We start from the raw sequence: 24208 nt of genomic DNA, 5'->3' as shown, positions 1-24208 counted from the left end.
CTAAACGGCTCAACTCCTCTCCATTGCTAACCTTCCCAGTAACTTGTTATTTCTGTGCGTGGAGAGATGGTAGCAGTTGCGGTGGGGCAAGACCACTGTAGTGTTGTATATGCTGCGTGGAGAGAACACTTTGCAGCATGCTCTTACTGTGATCTCTTTTTCATTATTTGTTTTATTTTTATACCTCTGCTTCTTACACTGAATGAGACAGCTACTAGCCGGGATGATAGCAGAGCCTGCTTTTCTCTCTGAGTATACTATTTTTGCTTTGGATTCCTCCAAACAGCCTAAAACACAGACTGACAGTGTGGTGAGTCCTTCCACCGCTTTCTGCATTCCCTTTGTGGGGAAGCAAAGTAACTTGATAATTCTAGAAGCAAATCTCATGCTGCTTGTCACTGACTGTCTCTCAAAGCATCTTCAGTGCCCTGTTGCTAACCCTGCTCTAAAAAATCAGAGTGAATTGCTGAATTCTGATGGCTGGTGTGTTTTCTGGTAGCTTTTTAACAACAACAAAATAACACTGTTCTCATTAATGTGGTGAGGACTACCTTCAACTTGGTCTAAACTCTAAATTTTCTCTCTAGGGAATGTTTGCACATTAACTAAAAATGGTATGTATTACTAGAAATCTCTGTCTTACTGTTGGTAGGAGGCCAAGAATATTTTGAGATGTGACTCAAATTTTAGGAAAAAAAAAAGCATTGTATGTAAATCCGTAATTGAACAACATTGAGCAGGTAGGTAGATTCTACTGTAACAAATAATTACATCTTAATTTGGGAGAATACCAGTTCTCTATATATTAAACATCTGAAAGGAAGTAATTATCTCATTATTTTTCAATTGACTGAATTCATGCAATTTTGAATCTTGTGTATAATTTCACTCTGAGAAAGTAGACTGTTTTCGTATGTGTCTTAAGTTCTTAATATAGGAAATTTAAAAACTTACAGATGTTTGATTGACCAGTAAGGATAGCTTTTTTTGTTGCATTGGACACTGACTGACTTGGGATTAAGGTTTTCCTAAATGATGAGAACTGGTTTAATTTACTAAGTAGCTTATGATGAAATTAGAACATTTCTGTACTTAATCCATGCAGCCAGTAAAAACTTGGTCTGCATATGGTCAGTAGTAATCCTAAATTACATTCTGAACTTGGGGTTTGTTTTTTTTTAAAATTTTTAAAAGATTTTATTTATTTGAGAGAGAGAGAACAAATGGGGTGGGGGCAGAGGGAGAGGGAGAAGCAGACTCCCCGCTGAGCAGGGAGCCCAACATAGGGCTTAATCCCAGGACCCTGGGATCATGACCTGAGCCAAAGGCAGATGCTTAACCTTCTGAGCCACTCAGGCACCCTGAGCTTGGTTTTAGAGAAGAAAGCACCTGAGGGTTTTAGTGGCGCCCTAGCTTGGATCTTAGGGCAGAGGGTCTCTCCTTCGTTCTGGCTATAAGTAACACTTCACTATTTTCAAAACTGGTTTGAGAGGGAGACAGGAGTCCCAGTTAAAGATAACTTACCAATTTACTTTAAAAACACAAAATTATATTACTTTATACTTCATGTAATAGTAACAGAGACTTAAAAGAAAAGAGCTCCAAGGCCCACTTCTATATACATAAAAGTAACTTAAGTACCTCTTCTATTGTGAAAAATGCTAATGATTTTTAAATAGAGGCTTTTTAACTATTTAAAAATAATTTAAGTAGACTAAAAGTTTTCATTAATCTTATTTAAATTTTGTTCAGATAAAAATTTCTCTCCATAACAAAGGGAGACAAAGGTAACAAAGGGAAACCATAGCATAACCTATAATGGAATACAAATTTAGTGAGGGTCTACTTAGGAGTTCATCAGCTGTTGACTTTTAGCTAATGCAGTTTTTTGAAAAATGACCCTGAATTCTAAAAATTGCTTAGTGCTCAGCGGTCAATAAATAGTTGTTGAAAGATTGAACAAAACATAATTGAAGATAAATCTGGCAGGGAACCTGTGTGTGCTTTTAAATTAAATGCACGTTAGAGTAGAAGAATTTTTCTCTTGTCTTAGAATTGCCTCCAGGAGAAAGTATTGGTGACAGTTGAGTATTGACATGTGTTGAGCTTCTCTCTGGGAGAAGGACTTCAGAAGTCTTTTTATACTGAAGGAAGTAACTGCATAAGGATTTGACAAGCATATACTGAACTTCTACCACCAGTCAGGCAGAAGTTAGGTCCTGGGGACCAAGACGAAAATACAGGGTTCCTGCCCTCCAAGAGTTTATAGTTTAGTATGGAGACATATGTTTGAAATACAAAGGAATTAAACCTTCACAGAAGAAAATATAGGTATAGGGAATGTGGTAGCCCTCAGGCAAGCCATATGAAGCTTCATTAAAGAAGCTGCATTTGAAAGTTGAAAGGTAAATGAGAATTTGCTGGGCAGAAATGAAGAAGGCATTTCAGGTAGTTTCAAAATCTTTAATTTGCTTATACAGTTTTGTAATTTAAATTTACAAGGTAACATGACCAATTCTTTCTTTAACTGCCATGCATTTATTTAGATATATTGTATAATACATATATTGAAATATATATGCAGGGAGGGAAAGTTTTTAAATGTTAGGTTGTGTTTGGCTGGTAGGGTGATAGGTCAAACAATTATAGAATAGCTTTTTGTATGGATCACAATCATGTGTCAAGTAATTTAGAGTAGAATATGGACTCTCTCACCACTCTTCCTCCTAACTTAAAATATTTTAGGGAACCATTTCATTTCCTTTCTCCATAATTTAACTGTTAATTTTCAAAATATGGACTGAAAGACTTGTCAAACTCTATAAAGTATGTTTTTGATTGTATAGTGTGTAGTGTAGTATATTTTTAGGGCCAGCAAGCATTAATTATCACGCTACACAAATATAGCCGTATATACAACTTGCAATTCTTTGAAATGGCAGAGAACAGGAAGATAAAAGTTATGTTCCCCCAACTTTTCTCCCCTGTGTATAACTCAAAGGAAAATGTCTTGGACTGATAAAATTTGATGACTTTTTTTTTTTTTTCCCTGAAAGAGAGAGAGAGAGAGAGAGAGAGAGAGTGTCTGCATACAAGCAGGGGGTAGGGGGAGCAAAGGGAGAGGGAGAGAGAGAATCTTAAGCAGGCTCCACACCCAAAACTCTTTTTATATTAGAGGGAGAAGGTATTTCAGTTGTTATTAGAGAAAAATCCAAACCAAAAGTGTAAGTAGTGATAGTGGTATAAGAACTCTCTCACGTCCCCCAATATCCTCAGTTAATAACTCATCTTATTTATTATCATACACCTGCACTTCTCTAACCACCGACCCACACATGCACACCTCCCTTCCTCTGTCTCCATCTCTGTTGCATTATTAGCAAATTTCAAAACCTTATTCCATCTGAATGTTTTGGCATGTATTTCTAAAAGATAATGACTAAAAATATATAACACAATACATTTATCACACCTAAAAATTAATAATTTCTTAGTATCAAATACCTAATGAGAGTTCAAAAATTTGAGAACACTTGCAAAGCCAAGTGCCTTCTCCGCTTATATTTAAGAATAAGTAAGGTCAGTTATTTGACCCTTCCTTGGTCCACTATGGAAATGTATGGGAAACGTCTAATTTAACTACCAACTTTTGAAACATAGTGGCTAGTATTTGCTCTAATGCTTTGTTTAAAATTTAAAAGTTATTTTATCATGAGCTACTTATATAGCTCTAATTTTGGTTAGTGTATTACGAAGGCAGTATAGAAGTTTGAATCTCGAACAATCTCATTCATTACCATGGAACCAATGCCAGAATGATGTAGTGTCACTTAGAACATTCATCATACTAACAGAACAAAACAAAAAGCTTTCGTGTGTGGAAGATTTTTTAATTATAAGTTTTTCTGAAAATTGCCATAATAATTTCATTTAGATTGCTGGTTTCAGATGAATGAGGCATTTCCATTTCTTGTTAGGAAGATGTATGTCAGGTCTTAGCCCAAATAACTTTAATTTGAGTATTATCTTATCATAGGGAACATTTGACATTTTTCTGGATAGTTGTCTATTTGAATGAGTTTTGCTAATTGAATCCCTGATGTTAATTTTGTCATGGGGGACAAAACCGGGAACATTATAATGGGGAGAGGTATGTGATTAGTTTAAAATAAACTTTGCTACATACTAATCTTTGCTATTTAGTTACATATATTATAGCAAAATAAATTTTCTAAATACTCACCATACTAGTTTTGCCTTGCATGAAAACATTCTAATAAATGAACTAATTTTGTTGGATAAATGTATCTAATAGGTCTTGGTACTTGGTTTTTGTTCTTAACAGTTTTAAAAGCTCAGCTTTTTGTTTCTTTTCCTTATGATGTTTCTTTGTTTTTCTTAGAATGCATCTATCCAAGCCACGAAATCTTCCGACAGTGTTAATGGAAGTGAACCAACAACTCCTCAGGTCTGTTACTGATGTTGTTTTAGAAAATAGCAAGTCATTTCAGAGTGTTGGTCAATCTATATTATTAGCACCTGACCTTCTATTGAAATAGTGATGTCCATACATTTCATATGATATGTATGGTAGATCCAGGTTGGTTGATGCTTTCTTGGAAACAGTTTTAAATGAAAGTAGTTCATGTATGTACACCAGTCATGTAACATGCCATTGTTACTCATTTAAAAAATTAATGGCAGTGAAGAGAAAAATTTTGAAAAAAAGGAATCTGACTTTATAGTTGTAAAAGATTATGGACAGTTTATATCTAAAGACATTGAGTTACTTAATTTAGAAGGTGGGGATATGGAGGAAATGGGATTTCTCTGAAAGTTTGCTCTAATGCATAGTATTTTACTTGTGTTATCTTTGATTTAGAAGTTATTTGGGGGAGTACAGCTCAAGTGACATTTTTTTACTCTTTCCAAAAAAGAAAGAAAAAAATTCATTAAAAACGTCATAATGGCAGCAGTGTCTGAGATGAACATTTGTTTACTTTGGCTTTGATGATGATATAATCATTAACCTGGCCATTCTCAGCAGTCTCTAATGTAGGGCAAAAAACATTTTTAATCTGTGAACCTGGAGCATATATGTAGACAATTTATGAGCTAAATGATCTATGAACTAAATTATGTAGACTAAACATTCTAAAGTATTGTCTAGCAAACGTACGGTTTATAGCTTCCCAAACTCCATGAACAGATTCTGTGAACTGAGAACCTCATTCCTTTCATGGGGGCTGGTCAAGTTCTAGGCGTAGTCCAAGTCCCTGAGCTTGTTGACTCTGGCTTTGCCCAGACTCCCTAGTTAATTCAAAGTCCTCTACAAATACATCATTTTCTATGAGCGCCATGAAGTAGGGGTAAAATATTTGGATGCACCAATGGTACTGGACAGATCCAGTGATCTTTAGTGAATATTATTAAAAAATATTATTTAGAATGCCTATTTTTCTCTCTTAAAGAATAGTCCAGAAAGACTAAATACTGTTATGAATACAAAAACTAGAATGAATGATAACCAGCTTTATAACACATTCAGGAGAAATTTAAGTTTTCATTAAGGTGAAGAATGAGCATGCATAATGTTCAGGAAGTAAGCCCACTGAAGGCTTTGAACTTTCTTTAAAAAATACAACTATTTTTCTAAAAAATAATAAAGTAGTATTTATTTACTATGTGTCTGGCATTGTTAAACATTTTACATATATGATCTCATTTGATTCTAATAAGGGAGATGCCTTTACTCAGAGTCTATTTTTCAAACATTTTTTTAAAAGATTTTATTTATTTGAGAGAGAGAGACAGACAGAGAGAGCACACAAGCAGGGGGAGCCGCAGAGGGAGCCACAGAGGGAGAGGGAGAAGCAGGCTCTCCACTGAGCAGGGAGCCTGATGCGGGGCTCGATCCCAGGACCCTGTGATCATGACTTGAGCCGAAGGCAAATGCTTAACCGACTGAACCACTCAGGTGCCCCTCAGAGTCTATTTTTAAACACATTTCTGACAAGTTGGTTGTTGGCTGTTATTAGCAAATTGGGAATAATGTATATTCTTAAAGGGGGTGGAATGCTTACTATAATTGGGCATCTTGACAGCAGCAGGAAATCAGAGTTGACACCAAGGTAGAAGAAGAGATGGTACAGAGCAAGCCCAAGAGTTTGTAAACATAGCTGCCTGTGATCCCCTTATTACTGGGTCAGACATCCTACATAAATCAGTTGGTTTTGGCACACAATATCATGATTTAACAAGCATTTATTCCTTTTTCCTTTTCCTCACAGTACATTATGAAAATTTTCAAACATATAGAGAAATAGAACTTTAAAGTGAGCATCTGTGTACCTACCACCCACATTCTATCATTGGTACTTTACTATACTTGCTTTATCACAAATCTGTCCCAGTATACATTCTTCTATCTGCCCCTCAATCCATTTAACGTTTTTGATGCATTTCAAAGTAAGTTGCAGGCCACAGTATCCTTCCCCCTAATATTTTAGCATGTACATCATTAATCAGAGTTCAGTATTTGTACTTAAGTATTAATGCTTTAATTAATTTAAGAAGAGAGAAAGGGAAATACCATATATAAGAATTCTCAAGTTAAAAAAAACAAGTTAAATCAAATTTTAAAGGATCTTGATATGGAATTGACTAGTTTCAGAGGTTTAATTAGTGGTATAATTATGTATATAGCTACTAATGACACACAGCCTAGTGGTTCTATAGTAATGAATCATGATGAAAATTTACTTTATCTGATGAAAAGGTAGTTATCTCCCTAAATTTTTTTTTAGATTGAAGTATAATTGACATACAATATACCTTTAGTTTCATACTAGGTGTACATCATAGTGATTTGATATTTTTATATGTTAGGAAATGATCCCTCTGATTAGTCTAGTTACCAGAATCTGTCACCATACAAAGTTATTACACTATTACTGTGTTCCCTCTGCTATACATTACATCCCCCTGACTTCTTTCTTTTGTAACTGAAAGATTCTATCTAATTAATTCTCATTATGTATTTTGCCTTATTCCCCAGACCCCTCCCCACTCTGGTAACCAATTGTTTGTTTCCTGTATCTTTGAGTCTGTATTGTTTTATTTTTTTTTAGATTCTACAGATAAGTGAAATCATATGGCATTTGTCTTTCTTTGTCTGAGTTATCTCATTTAGCATAATACCGTCTAGGTCCATCCATGTCACAAATGGCAAGATTTCATTCTTTTTACATGGCTAAGTAATATTCTTATATATATATATTCCTATAATATTCCTGTTATATATATAATACATATATATATGTATATATCACATCTTCTTTGTCCATTCATCTGTTGAAGGAGACTTAGATGTTCCTTCTGTATCTTGGCTAGTGTAAATAATGCTGCAGTGAATGTAAGGATACATATATTTTCTTTGAGTTGGTGTTTTCATTTTTTTGTTTCAGATAAGTACCCAGAAGTGGAATTGCTGGATCGTATGGTAGTTCTATTTTTAATTTCTATTTTTTGATGAACCTCCATACTGTTTTCCATAGTGGCTATGCCAGTTTGCATTCCCACCAACAGTGAGCCAGGGTTCCCTTTTTTCTACATCCTCACCAGCACTTGCTGTTTTTTGTCTTTTTGATAATAGCCAGTCTGACTACTGTGAGGTGATACCTCATTGTGGTTTTGGTGTGCATTTCCCTGATGATGGTGCACATCTTTTCACATGCCCGTTGCCATCTGCATGTCTTCTTTGGAAAAATGTCTATTCAAGTCCTTGCCCATTAAAAAAATTTTTTTAATATTGTGTAAGTTCTTTATATATTTTGGATATTAATCCCTTATCAAATGTATGATTTGCAAATATCTTTTCCAATTCAGTAGGTTGCCTTTTCGTTTTATTGATGGTTTCCTTCACTGTGCAAAAAACTTTTTAGTTTGATGTAATCCCATTTGTTTATTTTAGCTTTTGTTACCCTTGCCTGAGGAGACTGGTCCAAAAAACATACTGCTAAGACTGATGTCAGAGAGCTTAGTGCCTATCTTTTCTTCTAGGAGTTGTGTCCTTTTTTGAGGTAAATTTTATGTAAAATGAAATATACAATCCTCAAGTGTGCATTAACTGAGTTTTAACAAATATATATGCCAAACCCATATGCTAAACCCATACAGAAATATAGAACATTATCAACACCCCAGAAAGTTCCTTTATGGTTCTTCTCCCTCCTAGAGGCAATCTTTTTTTTTAAAATTTTTATTGTTATGTTAATCACCATACATTACAACATTAGTTTTTGATGTAGTGTTCCATGTTTCATTGTTTGTGCATAACACCCAGTGCTCCATGCAGAAGGTGCCCTCTTTAATACCCATCACCAGGCTAACCCATCCTCCCACCCCTCTCCCCGCCAGAACCCTCAGTTTGTTTTTCAGAGTCCATCGTCTCTCATGGTTCATCTCCCCCTCCGATTTCCCCCTCTTCATTCTTCCCCTCCTGCTATCTTCTTCTTTTTTTTTTTTCCTTAACATATATTGCATTATTTGTTTCAGAGGTACAGAGCTGTGATTCAACAGTCTTGTACAATTCACAGCACTCACCATAGCACATACCCTCCCCAGTGTCTATCACCCAGCCACCCCGTCCCTCCCACCCCACCCCCCACTCCAGCAACCCTCAGTTTGTTTCCTGAGATTAAGAATTCCTCATCTCCGTGAGGTCAGATGATACATATCTTTCTCTGATTGACTTATTTCGCTCAGCATAACACCCTCCAGTTCCATCCACGTCATTGCAAATGGCAAGATCTCCTTCCTTTTGATGGCTGCATAATATTCCATTGTATATATATACCACATCTTCTTTATCCATTCATCTGTCGATGGACATCTTGGCTCTTTCCACAGTTTGGCTATTGTGGACATTGCTGCTATAAACATCAGGGTGCACGTACCCCTTCGGATCCCTACATTTGTATCTTTGGGGTAAATACCCAGTAGTGCAATTGCTGGATTGAATGGTAGCTCTATTTTCAACTTTTTGAGGAACCTCCATCCTGTTTTCCAGAGTGGTTGCACCAGTTTGCATTCCCACCAACAGTATAGGAGGGATGCCCTTTCTCTGCATCCTTGCCAACATCTGTCGTTTCCTGACTTGTTAATTTTAGCCTTTCTGACTGGTGTGAGGTGGTATCTCATTGAGGTTTTGATTTGGATTTCCCTGATGCCGAGCGATGTTGAGCACTTTTTCATGTGTTGTTGGCCATTTGGATGTCTTTTTTGGAGAAGTGTCTGTTCATGTCTTCTGCCCATTTCTTGATTGGATCATTTGTTCTTTGGGTGTTGAGTTTGATAAGTTCTTTACAGATTTTGGATACTAGCCCTTTATTGGGTATGTCATTTGCAAATATCTTCTCCCATTCTGTCGGTTATCTTTTGGTTTTGTTGACTGTCTCTTTTGCTGTGCAAAAGCTTTTTATCTTGATGAAGATGAAGGTTTTTATCTTGATGAAGTCCCAATAGTTCATTTTTGCCCTTGCTTCCCTTGCCTTTGGTGATGTTTCTAGGAAGAAGTTGCTGTGGCTGAGGTCAAAGAGGTTGCTGCCTGTGTTCTCCTTTAGGATTTTGATGGACTCCTGTCTCACATTGAGGTCTTTCAACCATTTGGAGTCTATTTTTGTGTGTGGTGTAAGGAAATGGTCCAGTTTCATTCTTCTGCATGTGGCTGTCCAATTTCCCCAACACCATTTGTTGAAGAGACTGTCTTTGTTCCATTGGACATTCTTCTCTGCTTCGTCGAAGATGAGTTGACCATAGAGTTGAGGGTCCATTTCTGGGCTCTCTGTTCTGTTCCATTGATCTATGTGTCTGTTTTTTTGTGCCAGTACCATACTGTCTTGATGATGACAGCTTTGTAATAGAGCTGGAAGTCTGGAATTGTGATGCCACCAGCTTTGCTTTTCTTTTTCAACATTCCTCTGGCTATTTGGGGTCTTTTCTGGTTCCATACAAATTTTAGGATTATTTGTTGCATTTTTTGAAAAAAGTGGATGGTATTTTGATGGGGATTGCATTGAATGTGTAGATTGCTCTAGGTAGCATTGACATCTTCAGCATATTTGTTCTTCCAATCCATGAGCATGGAACATTTTTCCATTTCTTTGTGTCTTCCTCGATTTCTTTCATGAGCATTTTATAGTTTTCTGAGTACAAATCCTTTGCCTCTTTGGTTAGATTTATTCCTAGGTATCTTATGGTTTTGGGTGCAATTAATTGTAAATGGGATCAACTCCTTAATTTCTCTTTCTTCTGTCTTGTTGTTGGTGTATAGGAATGCCACTGATTTCTGTGCATTGATTTTATATCCTGCCACTTGACTGAATTCCTGTATGAGTTCTAGCAGTTTTGGGGTGGAGTCTTTTGGGTTTTCCACATAAAATATCATCTGCAAAGAGTGAGAGTTTGACTTCTTCTTTGCTGATTTGGATGCCTTTTATTTCTTTTTGTTGTCTGATTGCTGTGGCTAGGACTTCTAATACTGTGTTGAATAGCAGTGGTGATAGTGGACATCCCTGCCGCGTTCCTGACCCTAGGGGGAAAGCTCTCAGTTTTTCCCCATTGAGAATGATATTCGCTGTAGGTTTTTCATAGATGGCTTTTATGATATTGAGGTATGTACCCTCTATCCCTATACTCTGAAGAGTTTTGATCAAGAAAGGATGCTGTACTTTGTCAAATGCTTTTTCTGTATCTATTGAGAGGATCATATGGTTCTTGTTCTTTCTTTTGTTAATGTATTTTATCACGTTGATTGATTTCCAGATGTTGAACCAACCTTGCAGCCCAGGGATAAATCCCACTTGGTCGTGGTGAATAATCCTTTTAATGTACTGTTGGATCCTATTGGCTAGTATTTTGGTGAGAATTTTTGCATCCATGTTCATCAAGGATATTGGTCTGTAATTCTTTTTTTTTTTTTTTTTTAAGATTTTATTTATTTGACAGAGACACAGCGAGAGAGGGAACACAAGCAGGGGGAGCGGGAGAGGGAGAAGCAGGCTTCCCATGGAGCAGGAAGCCCAATGCGGGGCTCGATCCCAGGATCCTCGGATCATGACCTGAGCTGAAGGCAGACGCTTAACGACTGAGCCACCCAGGTGCCCCTGTAATTCTCCTTTTTGATGGGGTCTTTGTCTGGTTTGGGGATCAAGGTAATGGTGGTCTTATAAAATGAGTTTGGAAGTTTTCCTTCCATTTCTATTTTTTGGAAGAGTTTCAGAAGAAGAGGTATTAATTCTTCTTTAAATGTTTGGTAGAATTCCCTGGGAAGCCATCTGGCCCTGGGCTTTTGTTTGTTGGGAGATTTTTGATGACTGCTTCAATTTCCTTAGTGGTTATAGGTCTGTTTAGGTTTTCTATTTCTTCCTGGTTCAGTTTTGGTAGTTGATACATCTCTAGGAATGCATCCATTTCTTCCAGTTTGCTGGCATAGAGTTGCTCATAATACGTTCTTAGAATTGTTTGTATTTCTTTGGTGTTGGTTGTGATCCTCTTTCTTTCTTTCTTTTTTTTTTTTTTAAGATTTATTTATTTATTTATTTATTTGACAGAGAGAGAGAGACAGCGAGAGAAGGAACACAAGCAGGGGGTGTGGGAGAGGGAGAAACAGGCTTCCCGCTGAGCAGGGAGCCCAATGCGGGTCTCGATCCCAGGACCCTGGGATCATGACCTGAGCCGAAGGCAGACACTTAACGACTGAGCCACCCAGGCGTCCCGGTTGTGATCCTCTTTCATTCATGATTTTGTTGATTTGGGTCATTTCTCTTTTCTTTTTGATAAGTCTGGCCAGGGGGTTATCAATCTTGTTAATTCTTTTAAAGAATCAGCTCCTAGTTTCGTTGATCTGTTCTACTGTTCTTTTAGTTTCTATTTCATTGATTTCTGCTCTGATCTTTATTATTTCTCTTCTCCTGCTGGGTTTAGGCTTTATTTGCTGTTCTTTCTCCAGCTCCTTTAGGTGGAGGGTTAGGTTGTGTACTTGAGACCTTTCTTGTTTCTTGAGAAAGGTTTGTATTGCTATATACTTTCCTCTTAGGACTGCCTTTGCTGCATCCCAAAGATTTTGAACAGTTGTATTTTCATTTTCATTGGTTTCCATGAATTTTTTTAATTCTTCTTTAATTTCCTGGGTGACCCATTTATTCTTTAGTAGGATGCTCTTTAGCCTCCATGTATTTGAGTTCTTTCCAACATTCCTCTTGTGATTGAGTTCTAGTTTCAAAGCATTGTGGTCTGAAAATAGGCAGGGAATGATCCCAGTTGAGACCTGATTTATGACCTAGGATGTGTGATGGATTCTGGAGAATGTTCCATGGGCACTAGAAAAGAATGTGTATTCTGTTGCTTTGGGATGGAATGTTCTGAATATGTCTGTGAAGTCCATTTGGTCCAGTGTGTCATTTAAGGTCTTTATCTCCTTATTGATCTTTTGCTTAGATGATCTGTCCATTTCAGTGAGGGGGGTGTTAAAGCCCCCCACTATTATTGTTTTGTCATTGATGTGTTTCTTTGCTTTTGTTATTAACTGCCTTATATAATTGGCTGCTCCCATGTTAGGGGCATAGATATTTACAATTGTTAGATCTTCTTGTTGGATAGACCAAAGCTTTAAGTAGGATATAGTGTCCTTCCTCATCTCTTATTACAGTCTTTGGTTTAAAGTCTAGTTTGTCTGATATAAGGATTGCCACCCCAGCTTTCTTTTGGTGTCCATTAGCATGGTAAATGGTTTTCCACCCCCTCACTTTCAATCTGGGGCTGTCTTTGGGTCTAAAATGAGTCTCTTGCAGACAGCATATTGATGGGTCTTGTTTTTTAATCCAGTCTGATAGCCTGTGTCTTTTGATTGGGGCATTTAGCCCATTTACATTCAGGGTAACTATTGAAAGATATGAATTTAGTGCCATTGTAGTGCCTGTAAGGTGACTGTTACTGTATATTGTCTGTGTTCCTTTCTGGTCTATGTTGCTTTTAGGCCCTCTCTTTGCTTAGAGGACCCCTTTCAAGATTTCTTGTAGGGCTGGTTTTGTGTTTGCAAATTCCTTTAGTTTTTGTTTGTCCTGGAAGCTTTTTATCTCTCCTTCTATTTTCAATGACAGCCTAGCTGGATATAGTATTCTTGGCTGCATATTTTTCTCATTTAGTGCTCTGAATATATCCTGCCAGTCCTTTCTGGCCTGCCAGGTCTCTGTGGATAGGTCTGTTGCCAGTCTAATGTTTCTACCATTGTAGGTTACATATCTCTTCTCCCGAGCTGCTTTCAGGATTTTCTCTTTGTCTCTGAGACTCGTAAGTTTTACTATTAGATGTTGGGGTGTTGACCTATTTTTATTGATTTTGAGAGGGGTTCTCTGTGCCTCCTGGATTTTGATGCCTGTTTCCTTCCCCAAATTAGGGAAGTTCTCTGCTGTAATTTGCTCCAATATACCTTCTGTAGAGGCAATCTCTTAAGCAAGTTTTGCTTGTTTTAGAACTTTATATAAGTAGCCTCATGTGTGTAGTATGTACTCTTTTGTAGGGCTTCTTTCACTCACCATAGTGTTTTTGAGATTTCATCCACGTTGTGGTTATCAGTAGTTTGTTCCTTTACATTTTTGTGTAGGATTCCTTTGAAGAGATATTGTACAGTTTATTTACCTGTTAATGGACACCTAGGCTGTTTCCAGTTTTCGACTATTATGAATAGAACTACTAAACATTATTGTAGAATCTTTTTGTGGATGTGTGTTTTCATTTCTTTCTTTTTCTTTTTGACTGTTATAGATTGTGTACTAATACTTTTTGATGATTTCTAGAGTAACATATACTGTATCTGTAAAATGATGTGTTTGATACATCTCATTTTGACCAAAGCATTGAATGTTTAAATATCTCTTATTAGATCATCATTATCATATTGACAGATTAAGATTAACTGAACAAATGTGTACTAAGTAGGTGCTTTATGGAAAGCACTGTGAGAAAGAGACAGAGATAGGGAATATGGATTCTTTTCTAAATGAGCATAAAGTCTGGGGTGAGGGTGTGTGTGTGAAGAAGAGATAATGACAGGAAAACTTAGTGCTTACTGCATATAATACACTATTTTAAATATTTTAAATGTTTTCATTCATTTAATTCTTATATAACAATCCTACTAGAGTAGTACTGTTATAATTTTCATTTTGAAACACGAAGGCCTTAAAACTACAAACTACTAAGTGGTAAAGCTGCAATTCACATCAGGGAATTTGGTTCAGAGTCTGTGTTCTTAATCACTGTGCTGTGATGTCACTGTAGTTATTCTGGGGCATAAACAGCTCAGTTGTTATACCAGCATATAAGTAACTAATGGTGAGTTGGAATGCAATAAGCGCTCCAGTAATGGTTCTAGTAAAAGGTAAGGCCATCAAGAGAGGTTATTTCTGATGAGTGAGATCTGAGGTTTCCTAGAAGAGCTGACATTCGAGCTGAGTTCTGAAGGATGTCTGGGTTTTCCTATGCAGGGAAATTATGGGCAGTGGTACAGAGGACACAGTGATGCATTTGTTCTGGGGCAGGAAGTTGCCTGTTATGACTCAAGGTTTTGGTACATGGAGGGGTGAATTTACAGAGAAAAGGGTCTTGGAAATGGGAACCTTAAATATAAGCTAAGGATTTTGAACTTTATATTAAATGGGAATCCAGTTTAAGAATTGGAATGAAATGGCCTGGATGATGTTTTAGGAAGACAATTCTGTGGTGACAGTGCAACAGGGTAGATTGGGGTAAGAGATTAGAGGCAAGAGAACACAAGGCTGCTGCAGGTATCCAGCTGATAAAAGGATAAGGGTCTGAACAAGAACAGTGTTGGGGGAATAAAAGGAGGGGTTGGAAACAGGGTCAAACGGGAGACAGAAAGGAATTAAAAGTAACTCTAATGTGTTCATTTATTTTTGCGTATACATTTCTCCTTCTCTAACCCCCTTCAGTTTTTTCAAAAATGAATTGTAAATCGATGAATGTCTTTGGATCAGAAACCTGACAACAGTTGGCACCAGTGGGAGTTTAGTTTTTCACATATCAGAAGGCCTGAGGATTAAGGGCCCTTCTCCCTTTAGCCTCTTGTCCCCCCACATCCTTGCCACTGCCTTTCACCCTCACTACTACAAGTTGGCCTCCAAGAATTGCATCTTCATTTTAGATAGGAGGAAAGACCGAAGACAAGGACTAAAGCCATATTCCTTTTTATAAAGAAAATAATACCTGTCCTAGAAGGTTCTCTTTTATAGATTTCCACTTAGTGTAAATAGTACAATAGTGGCTGAACTTATTACCCCTTTGTAACCAACACTCCAAATCAAGTAACAGAAATTACCAGTATCCCAGAAGCCCTTGTGCTCCCTTCCATTCCCTGCTCTTACTCCCAAGGGTAACTTCTATCTGATATCTAGGTTAATTTTGCCTGTTTTTGAAATTTATGTAAACAGAATAAAAATGGGTACTCTTGTGTCTGTCTTCTTTAGCTCAATACTTTATTTATGAGGTTCGTCTATATTGTTGTGGTTGTAAATCATTCTCATTGCTGTCTAGTATTCCATTGGTGAACAGACTGCAATGTGTCCATTCGGTTATTCGTAGTCATCAATAGTAGCTTCAAGTTTGGGGCTATTTTGAATAAGGTTGCTATAAACTATCTAGTTTGTCTTTTGTTGAACATATTTACACCTTTCTATTGAGTATATACATAATAGTGAAATTACTGATTCAGATTGTGTTTAGTTTTAGTAAATACCGACAAATAGTTTTCCAAAGTGGACTGCTCCACATCCTTACCAATACTTGGTGTTTTCCATAGTTTTAATTTTAGCCATTTTGATGGATGTACGGTCGTATCTCCTGTGGCTTTAATTTGAATTTGGGAAGGTGAATGTTTTTACCTGGGTGTATTGTTACTCTGAACAAAACTGGGGTCTGGTAAAAAGAAAGAAAGGAAGATTGGATATCAGATGGTAGCCAGTATATATTGTTCACCTTAAGCCAGTCATACTTCGGAGTACTACATATGTATTGATTTATTACTCCTCACAACTAACCTATGAGGTTAGTTGTTATCCCCTCCTAGTTGTGAGGAGTTGTTATCCCCATTTTACTTATGAAGAAACAGAGGCACAGAAGGTTAAGTCACTTGTTCAAGGTCATATTGCCAGTAAATGGGAGAGCTAAGATTTGGTCCCAAGATGTCTGGTTTCATAGCCTGTGCTCTTAGCTACCACATCATATAATCAGAAGACTCTGCCACATAAGCTTGTATATGACATTCTTATTTGTAAGTTTGTTTTTTGTTTTAGTCTCCTTTCTCTAATATTAATGACAGTTGCTAATGTTTATTGAGTATTTGCTACATTGTAAGCACTTTGCATGTATTCACTCATTAGTCCTTGTGGCCTCCATATGAGGTGGCTGGTTTAATTATAATTATTTTTTTTATCATCCCCATTTTACAGAGGGGGAATAAGACTAGTGAAGTGATTTGGTCAGGGTCATGTAGAACATAGTGATGGAGCCAGGGTTTGAACTCAGGCACCCTTACTCAACAGTCCGCAGGCTGAATCACTATACTCAAACATGTTACTTCCCAATATGGTGGAGGTGGCAGTTATTAAGTGTATCAGCTTCTGCAAATACATGTCTTTGACATTGTTCATTAGCTTTTGGCTGACCCTAAACCAACTATTTCTAGTGTTATTCAAACTTGCTTCACCTATTTGTCCTAGGGCAACTTACTGTGTGAAGGGAAAAGCACTTTTGGCTTAGGTCAGAAGTGGCTGGTAATGGCATATCAGTAAAGCAGTTCTTAAAGGTTTTTGAGCATAAAGGTCTCTCCTCTTCCTTAAGACTTTCTCCATCTCCCCCCTCCCCTAATATATGGGTAAAACTTATACATTATGAAAAACCCTAGAAAGTGTAAAAAAATATAAAAAATGAAAATTTAAAAAACCACCTAAAATTTTACCACACAGAATCACTCACTGTTAACTTTTGGTGTTTATTCTTAATGGCCTGATTCTAAGGGTGTTTGTGTGAACATACACATATGTTTACGCCTATGTATGTATATTGGAAAGTACATGTCATTGCTGTAAATCAAAATGAGTTCACAATATGCATATTGTTTTCTAACTTGGTTTTTCCCATTTAATAGTATGTCTTGAACCTCCCTTCATATATTATAATTTACATCGTGTATCCTCTAGTGGTGTACATTTGGGTTTCTTCCAGTTTTGACTATTACAAACAACCTGTGATAAATCTCTGTGCATATGAAGGGGGTGGGGCATGTTATCCTCTCTTACTTACTCCCACCTTGCCTAATACTATTACTAAATCTCTAAAATGCATGAGTAAAGTATTCTTGGTTTGATTTTTAAAATTGGATACTAAAGAGAATCTTTTTGTTTTCCTGTAATCTTTGCCCACACATGACCTCAGTCTTCTCTGAGCATTTATTCCTGGCATTGCTGAGATCTTGCAGGTGACCCTGTGGCACTAATGAGAATGAGTTTGTTGGAAACACCTGTTAAATACTGACTGCTGTCACCTGAACAAAATACTGCAGTTTAAAGCAGCTTGTTGAATTACACTATTTTTCATTGTTACTAATCAAATGAATGTGTTATTCAAATTAATTAAGATAACAGCTCTTGCTTATCACTATTTCTTTTTTTTTTTTTAAGGATTTTATTTATTTATTTGACAGAGAGATAGAGAGCACAAGTAGGCAGAGTGGCAGGCGGAGGGAGAAGCAGGCTCTCCGCGGAGCAGGGAGCCGGACGCAGGGCTCGGTCCCAGGACCCCAGGATCATGACCTGAGCCAAAGGCAGCTGTTTAACCGACTAAGCCACCCAGGCGCCCCTGCTTATTACTATTTCTAACATCAGACTTAGTGATCTGTGCAGAGGGACTCTAGCTCAGACTTTTCAGCTGCCCTCCATGATTTTTTAATGCTTTTTTTTAAAGATTTTATTTATTTTTTTGACAGAGAGAGACATAGCGAGAGCAAGAACACAAGCAGGGGGAGTGGGAGAGGGAGAAGCAGGCTTCCTGCAGAGCAGGGAGCCTGATGCGGGGCTCGATCCCAGGACCCTGGGATCATGACCTGAGCCGAAGGCAGACGCTTAACGACTGAGCCACCCAGGCGCCCTTTAATGCTTATTTTTATTCCCAGTAGACAGAATGATAATTAGAGCAGAGCTGGATGCCACTAGTCAGCTCTGCCTGGCTTTCTCTTATTGAACAAAGTGGGCTCACTAAGCATTACCCTCACCCTTCCCGCATTCCCCTCTTTTGTTGAAGGGAGTGATAAGGAATCATCACCTCCATACAGACTCAAGGTAAAGCCCACTTGATTTCAGCCACACACTTCACACTTCATATTATATACTCTGCTTTTAGGCACTGGGTATGTACTACTGATGCAGATATCACTGCTTCCAAGGATCTTATAGTTGAGGGGACGAATCCTCACAGCATACCTGTGAGGTCAGCTGGGAAAGCATGGCATCCGTCTTTTTTACAGGTGTGCAAACTGAAGGGAAGTGACTTAGTGAAGCTTGTTCCAGTGTTTGGTGACGAACCTGGGGACCTACACCTGAGTCCTCTGACTCCAGGTCCAGTGCTTTTTCAGAAATAACCAGATATGTCTCTTGTTTTTCAGAAAACAATGTATTTTTTAAAAATTTCATTTATTTTATTTTTTTAAAGATTTTATTTATTTGTATATCAGAGAGAGAGAGAGCACAAGCAGGGGGAACAGCAGGCAGAGGGAGAAGCAGACTCCCCGCTGAGCCCGGAGCCCGATGCGGGAGAGCCGAAGGCAGATGTTTAACTGACTGAGACACCCAGGTGTCCCCAGAAAACAATGTATTATGTACAATGTCAGGAATATAAATTGAATTTGTTAAAGCCTTTTTTTTTTTTAAGATTTTATTCATTTGAGACACAGAGATACAGAGAGAGCATGAGCAGGGGGAGAGGCAGAGGGAGAGGGAGAAGCAGACTCCCTGCTGAGCCAGGAGCCCAATGTGGGGCTCCATCCCAGGACCCTGGGATAATGACCTGAGCCGAAGGCAGATGCTTAACCATCTGAACCACCCAGGCGCCCAATGTTAGAGTTTTTAATAGATTATTGATGGTGATAGAGAATACTGAAAGTCTAAATGTGCATTTTAACCATGTTTCATTGGATTTTGGTTACAGTCTGGTGACATGCAGTCTTTTGCACAGAAGCTCCAGCTCCGGGTGCTTTCCATGGAGTCTTTGTTTCGAAGTCCACTAAAGGAATCTCTCTTCCGATCCTCTTCTAAAGAGTCTTTGGTACGAACGTCTTCCAGAGAGTCCCTGAATCGATTTGACCTGGACTCCTCTGTGGCCACCTTTGATCCATCCTCTGATATGGAGAGTGAGCCTGAAGACTCACTCCCTAATTTAGACAGTCTCAGCAAAGAACAGTTGATTCAGTGGTTGCAAAGAATGGAACGAAGGTTGAATAGCTACAAAGGAAAATGTTCTGAGGTAGGAGCATGACTTTTTTGCCTGTATGAAAAGTTTTCCCATTGTTCTCTGATTCATGTTACTGTATGGCTTTTACTCTTGTGGTTGCTTAAACTGTTGATTCCCTAGATACACTGATTATGAAGGGTGGGTAGTTTGTATTATCTAGTTAAAAGATTTTCAGGCAAACAGAAGCCCTTTGGCAAGACAGTTATTAAAATTTTGGAGAGGATCACTGTCTGTAGCTTTCTGGTTTACACATTCTGTGCCCCCTTTTTCCCCCCGCCCCTCTCTCCAAAGTTGCTTGGACACTTAGTGCACAGTGCATCGTCTTTCCTCCTCACATCCCCGCCCTTGTTCATCCTCTAAGTGCTGTAGTTCCAAAATGACCTCTTCGGCCAACCAGATTTCCATTACTACTGATCCCAGTTATGTTTTAGGTAGTCTGATTTTCTGACACATTTGGTTCATGCTCATTTTACCTACATTTAAACTTTGCTTCAAATGAATCTTTAACTGCTAAAGCCCTTGAGGATGACTCTCTGTGGTCTAAGAGAGGAAGTAGTCCTGCCCCATCTCTCTTTTCTATTCTTCCTTTCGGGCTGAATTATATTAGTTGCCCTGTGTAGTTAAGACAATTTATCTTCAGGAAAGCCTTTCTGGAGCAAGTTGCCCATGGATTTTTTTTTTAAGACAATGCATAATGTTTTATTGTCTTAACAGTTTGTAACCCAGCATTGTAGTTAACTTTAAGTAATGAATAATAAAGTTCAAGGTTCGTATATAAAGTTAGCCATAACTTCTATTTCCAGTTATGGCTACAATATGTGTAGTTTTACCCTGCAGCCAAAAATAACAACAGAAACCCCCAATGAAACTATAAAATATCTTTTTAAAACTAGTACTGACAAAATAGAAAGGAAATATTAGGCGAAAATCTATCAGTTGGCTGGACTCTAGAGATGTAAACAGCATTAAAGCCATCTTTAATTTCATGAGGTACTTGTGGAATCAGGCAACTTTTTCCTTTAAATTTCTTTTTCTTTTCTTTTTTTTTTAAGATTTTATTTATTTGAGAGAGAGAGAGCAGGGGGAGGGGCAAAGGGAGAGAGAGAGAATCTCAAGCAGACTCCCGGCTGACTACAGAGCCTGATGCAGGGCTTGATCTCATGACCCTGAGCTCATGACCTGAGCCAAAATCAGGAGTTAGACGCTTTAACTGACTGAGCCACCCAGGTGCACCATTTATTTTTTATTTCTATCCAAGTTAATAATGGTCCTGAATTTGTTGTTGTTGACTTATCCGTGGCTTCTAAGTTTGAAGCTGGGGCAGTAGTATAATTAGTATTTAAGTATGCAAGACACTATGCCTTTTATATTTATAGTGCCATTGAATTTTACACTGTCTCTGTGAAGTAGATATTAATTAGCTCTGTTTTGTAGAATAGGGATTAGAGACTCCTAGAGACTTAATCATAGAGATTAAATAATGTGCTTAAAGTCACACAGGTAGCAGTTAACAAACTGTGGATTTGATTTTTTTTTTTAAAGATTTTATTTATTTATTTGATAGAGAGAGATAGTGAGAGCAGGAACACAAGCAGGGGGAGTGGGAGAGGGAGAAGCAGACTTCCCGCGGAGCAGGGAGCCTGATGCGGGACTCAATCCCAGGACCCTGGGATCATGACCTGAGCCGAAGGCAGACGCTTAACGACTGAGCCACCCAGGTGCCCCTGTGGATTTGATTTTAGGTCTTTCTGGTGGTTTCCATTCCTCTGTGCCACCCCAAGTCGAGTCATGCAGCCTATTAGGGATGAAAAGAGCACGTAGTCTTTGTTTTTTTTTAAGATTTTATTTATTTATTTGGCAGAGAGAGAGACACAGCGAGAGAGGGAACACAAGCAGGGGAAATGGGAGAGGGAGAAGCAGGCTTCCCGCTGAGCAGAGAGCCCAATGCGGGGCTCGATCCCGGGACCCCGGGATCATGACCTGAGCTGAAGGCAGACGCTTAATGACTGAGCCACCCAGGTGCCCCGAGCACGTAGTCTTTGTCTCTGTCTTTCCTTGGCACTGTAGGTAACCAGGATAAAATAGTGCTATAAGTGACATCTAATTGTTAGGTTACTCTTCCACCTGTCCTACTCCCCACTTTTTGAATACCATTTTCCTATCCAGTAATAAAGATACCTAGCTTAAGGTAATACGAGGAGGAGGATCGTGGTCTTTGGCAGAATTTTTTTTCCTTCTTTATTGCTGGACTCACCTTCCATTGCTGCTTGCCTCTCAAGACATCAGGAGATGTGTTTGGGGGCACACAGCAACCTTCCAAGGGAAATGGCAGGGCTCAGAATAGGGGAGTACTTCCTCCTAAAGCTGTAGCCTATGTCTTCAGAGTCCTCTTGTACTTCTAAAGTAGGGTCCAAATAATTCAGTGGAGCCATGTGCTTATTTTTCAGATGAATAATGCTAATTAATAGATTAAAAGATTTGTTAATCCATAATTTCATCAGGTTGTGCTAGAATGTTCAAATATCCTATTTAATTAGGTTAAATGTTTAAACATCTCTTTAGGACCAAAATTACCAGTTTTCATATGTTGGTTATAAGTTCCTTTCCTCAGATTTTTACCTAGCCATAGTCACAGTTCCTATAATCAGAGACTTTTAGAGATGAATTACATGGTCTGTAATAGCCCAAAGCAAGAATCACCTGATGAGCTTGCTAAATAAACACATACCTGTCCCCCCCCCTCCACCCCCAGTCTCATTCACTTAGTTTGGGGTGGGACCCCAAAATTTCTCCTCCTAGCAAGCTCCCAGGGGATGCTGTTGCTGGTGGTGACTACTCCAGTAGTCTCTTCCCCTTGGGCAAATTGGCTTTAATCCCTACCCCATTCATAATTAAGTACTGAAATTCGAAGATTTATTTATTTGAGAGAGAGAAAGGGAGAGAGCAACGAGCCGAGCCGGGGGAGGGGCAGAGGGAAAAAGGGAAAGAGAGACAGAGAGACTCTCAGACTCTCCCCTGAGTTCGGAGCCCAACGTGGGGCTAGATTCTAGGACCCTGAGATCGTGACCTGAGCTGAAACCAAGAGTCGATGCTCAACTAACTGAGCCATCCAGGCGCCCCTAAGTAGTGAAATTTAAAGATGTATGTGTCTGAGGTGAAATCAAGTACAGATTTAATATCTTTATTTATAGTCAAGTTACATTTTACTTTTTAGAAACATATTTCTAATGTTTGTTTTGACTGTATATGCATCTAACTAGGTTGAATTATCTATAAAAGGATTCTTCTGATTTGTGTGTTTTTTTACTTTTGTAAAGATATTTTAGCAGAGTTTAGAATATTTATTTAGGAATGACTGATGTTATTGGTGATTTTGTCTTTATTTTAGTTTGTTATAGCTTATCAGACTCTTCAGAGAGAGAAGAAAAAGTTACAAGTAAGTGATATCTTGGCTGTGATATTGATTCATACATAATTTAAAAATTAGAGTCTTATCATAAGATAGTTCTGACCCTCACTTTTAATAATTCTCCATGTGATCCATGTATTTAACCTATTTTACTACTGGGGATTTTAATAAAGAGAGTGAGTGGAAAATTCCAGAGATTTTACCTCTGGTAGGGATGGGCTTTTTTGAGTTTTGGATCCCTGCAGTGTTCAAGAGGTTTGGATTTAAGGCATGTTTGCCTCTTTCAAGAAAACATGCTTTCTAGTGTCTTTGTCTGCAGGTTGAATCTTTGTTTTAGTTGTAGAGACATACAACCTTCTAAGCTTTCCCTTCTGTTTTTGAAATACCTGCAGACATTTCTGTTCCTTATCATTCTACCAGGGTCCAAACACAAGCATCCTCTCTCTTTTTTCCTGAGGCTGCTTCTTGTAAAGCTCTTGGTCAAGTATGTGGAGAAAGAGGAAGCCATTAGGCTCTTCTGGGTGACCCACCTTGGCCCCACTGTGTCACCCTGTTCTGTGGCTAGACATTTCCCACCAGGTATCCCAGGTGATAATTCACAGGTCAGAGCTAAGGGGAAATATCCACCCCAGTTCAAACAGTGCCATCAGTTTGCTGTGCTAAGAGACATAAATATTTATCATTTAGAATAATGCTTTACTAATTTCTGCTTCTGTCCTGTCTTGAGAAGGATGGAGAATTTTATTCTTATATTTGTTAGGGGATAGCATTCTGTATCTCTACTGTATCACTTATCATAAACATTTTTAAATCTTTTAATGGTAAAATATATGGAAAATCATGCACAAAAAATATAGTCTTATTTTTTACAGTAAAAGTTATTTAAAGCAGTTTAGCATTTTGTCCCATCTAAAGACACTAATTACATAACCCAAAAGTTATTTGTAAAGTGAGTTTTGGTAGAATTAATTTCCTCATGTACATTATCTTAAAATATTTAATCTACCATAAATAATCTCCATTAAGTACAACATTAAATTTCCTGGCTTTGGTCTGGAGTATAATCAGTTCAGAATGGGTAACACCAGTTAGTTATTGCTGATTCAGTGTTCTCATTGTTTATAACAAGTGTGAAAATTAGGTTATTACAAATAGAGTTTTTAGTTTGACAGTGTTTTCTTTTTTTTTTTTTTTTTTTTTTTTTTTTTTTTTTTTTTT

General features: G+C 37.9%; 1 protein-coding gene across 1 annotated transcript in view; it reads left to right on the top strand.

Annotated features, from left to right (window-relative positions):
* GOLGA4 (golgin A4) overlaps positions 1-24208 on the top strand; it is a 132018-nt gene that overhangs the window by 30982 nt on the left and 76828 nt on the right. Inside the window, exons 3-5 of the mRNA XM_044920744.1 lie at positions 4403-4468; positions 19279-19593; positions 22970-23017. Coding sequence (XP_044776679.1) covers positions 4403-4468; positions 19279-19593; positions 22970-23017 — 429 coding nt within the window. The remainder of the gene's footprint in view (positions 1-4402; positions 4469-19278; positions 19594-22969; positions 23018-24208) is intronic.

This window comes from Neomonachus schauinslandi, chromosome 1, assembly GCF_002201575.2.
Source record: "Neomonachus schauinslandi chromosome 1, ASM220157v2, whole genome shotgun sequence".
Classification (NCBI taxonomy): domain Eukaryota; kingdom Metazoa; phylum Chordata; class Mammalia; order Carnivora; family Phocidae; genus Neomonachus; species Neomonachus schauinslandi.
Note: the sequence above shows the minus strand (reverse complement) of the source record. Positions and strands in the feature narration are given on the sequence as shown.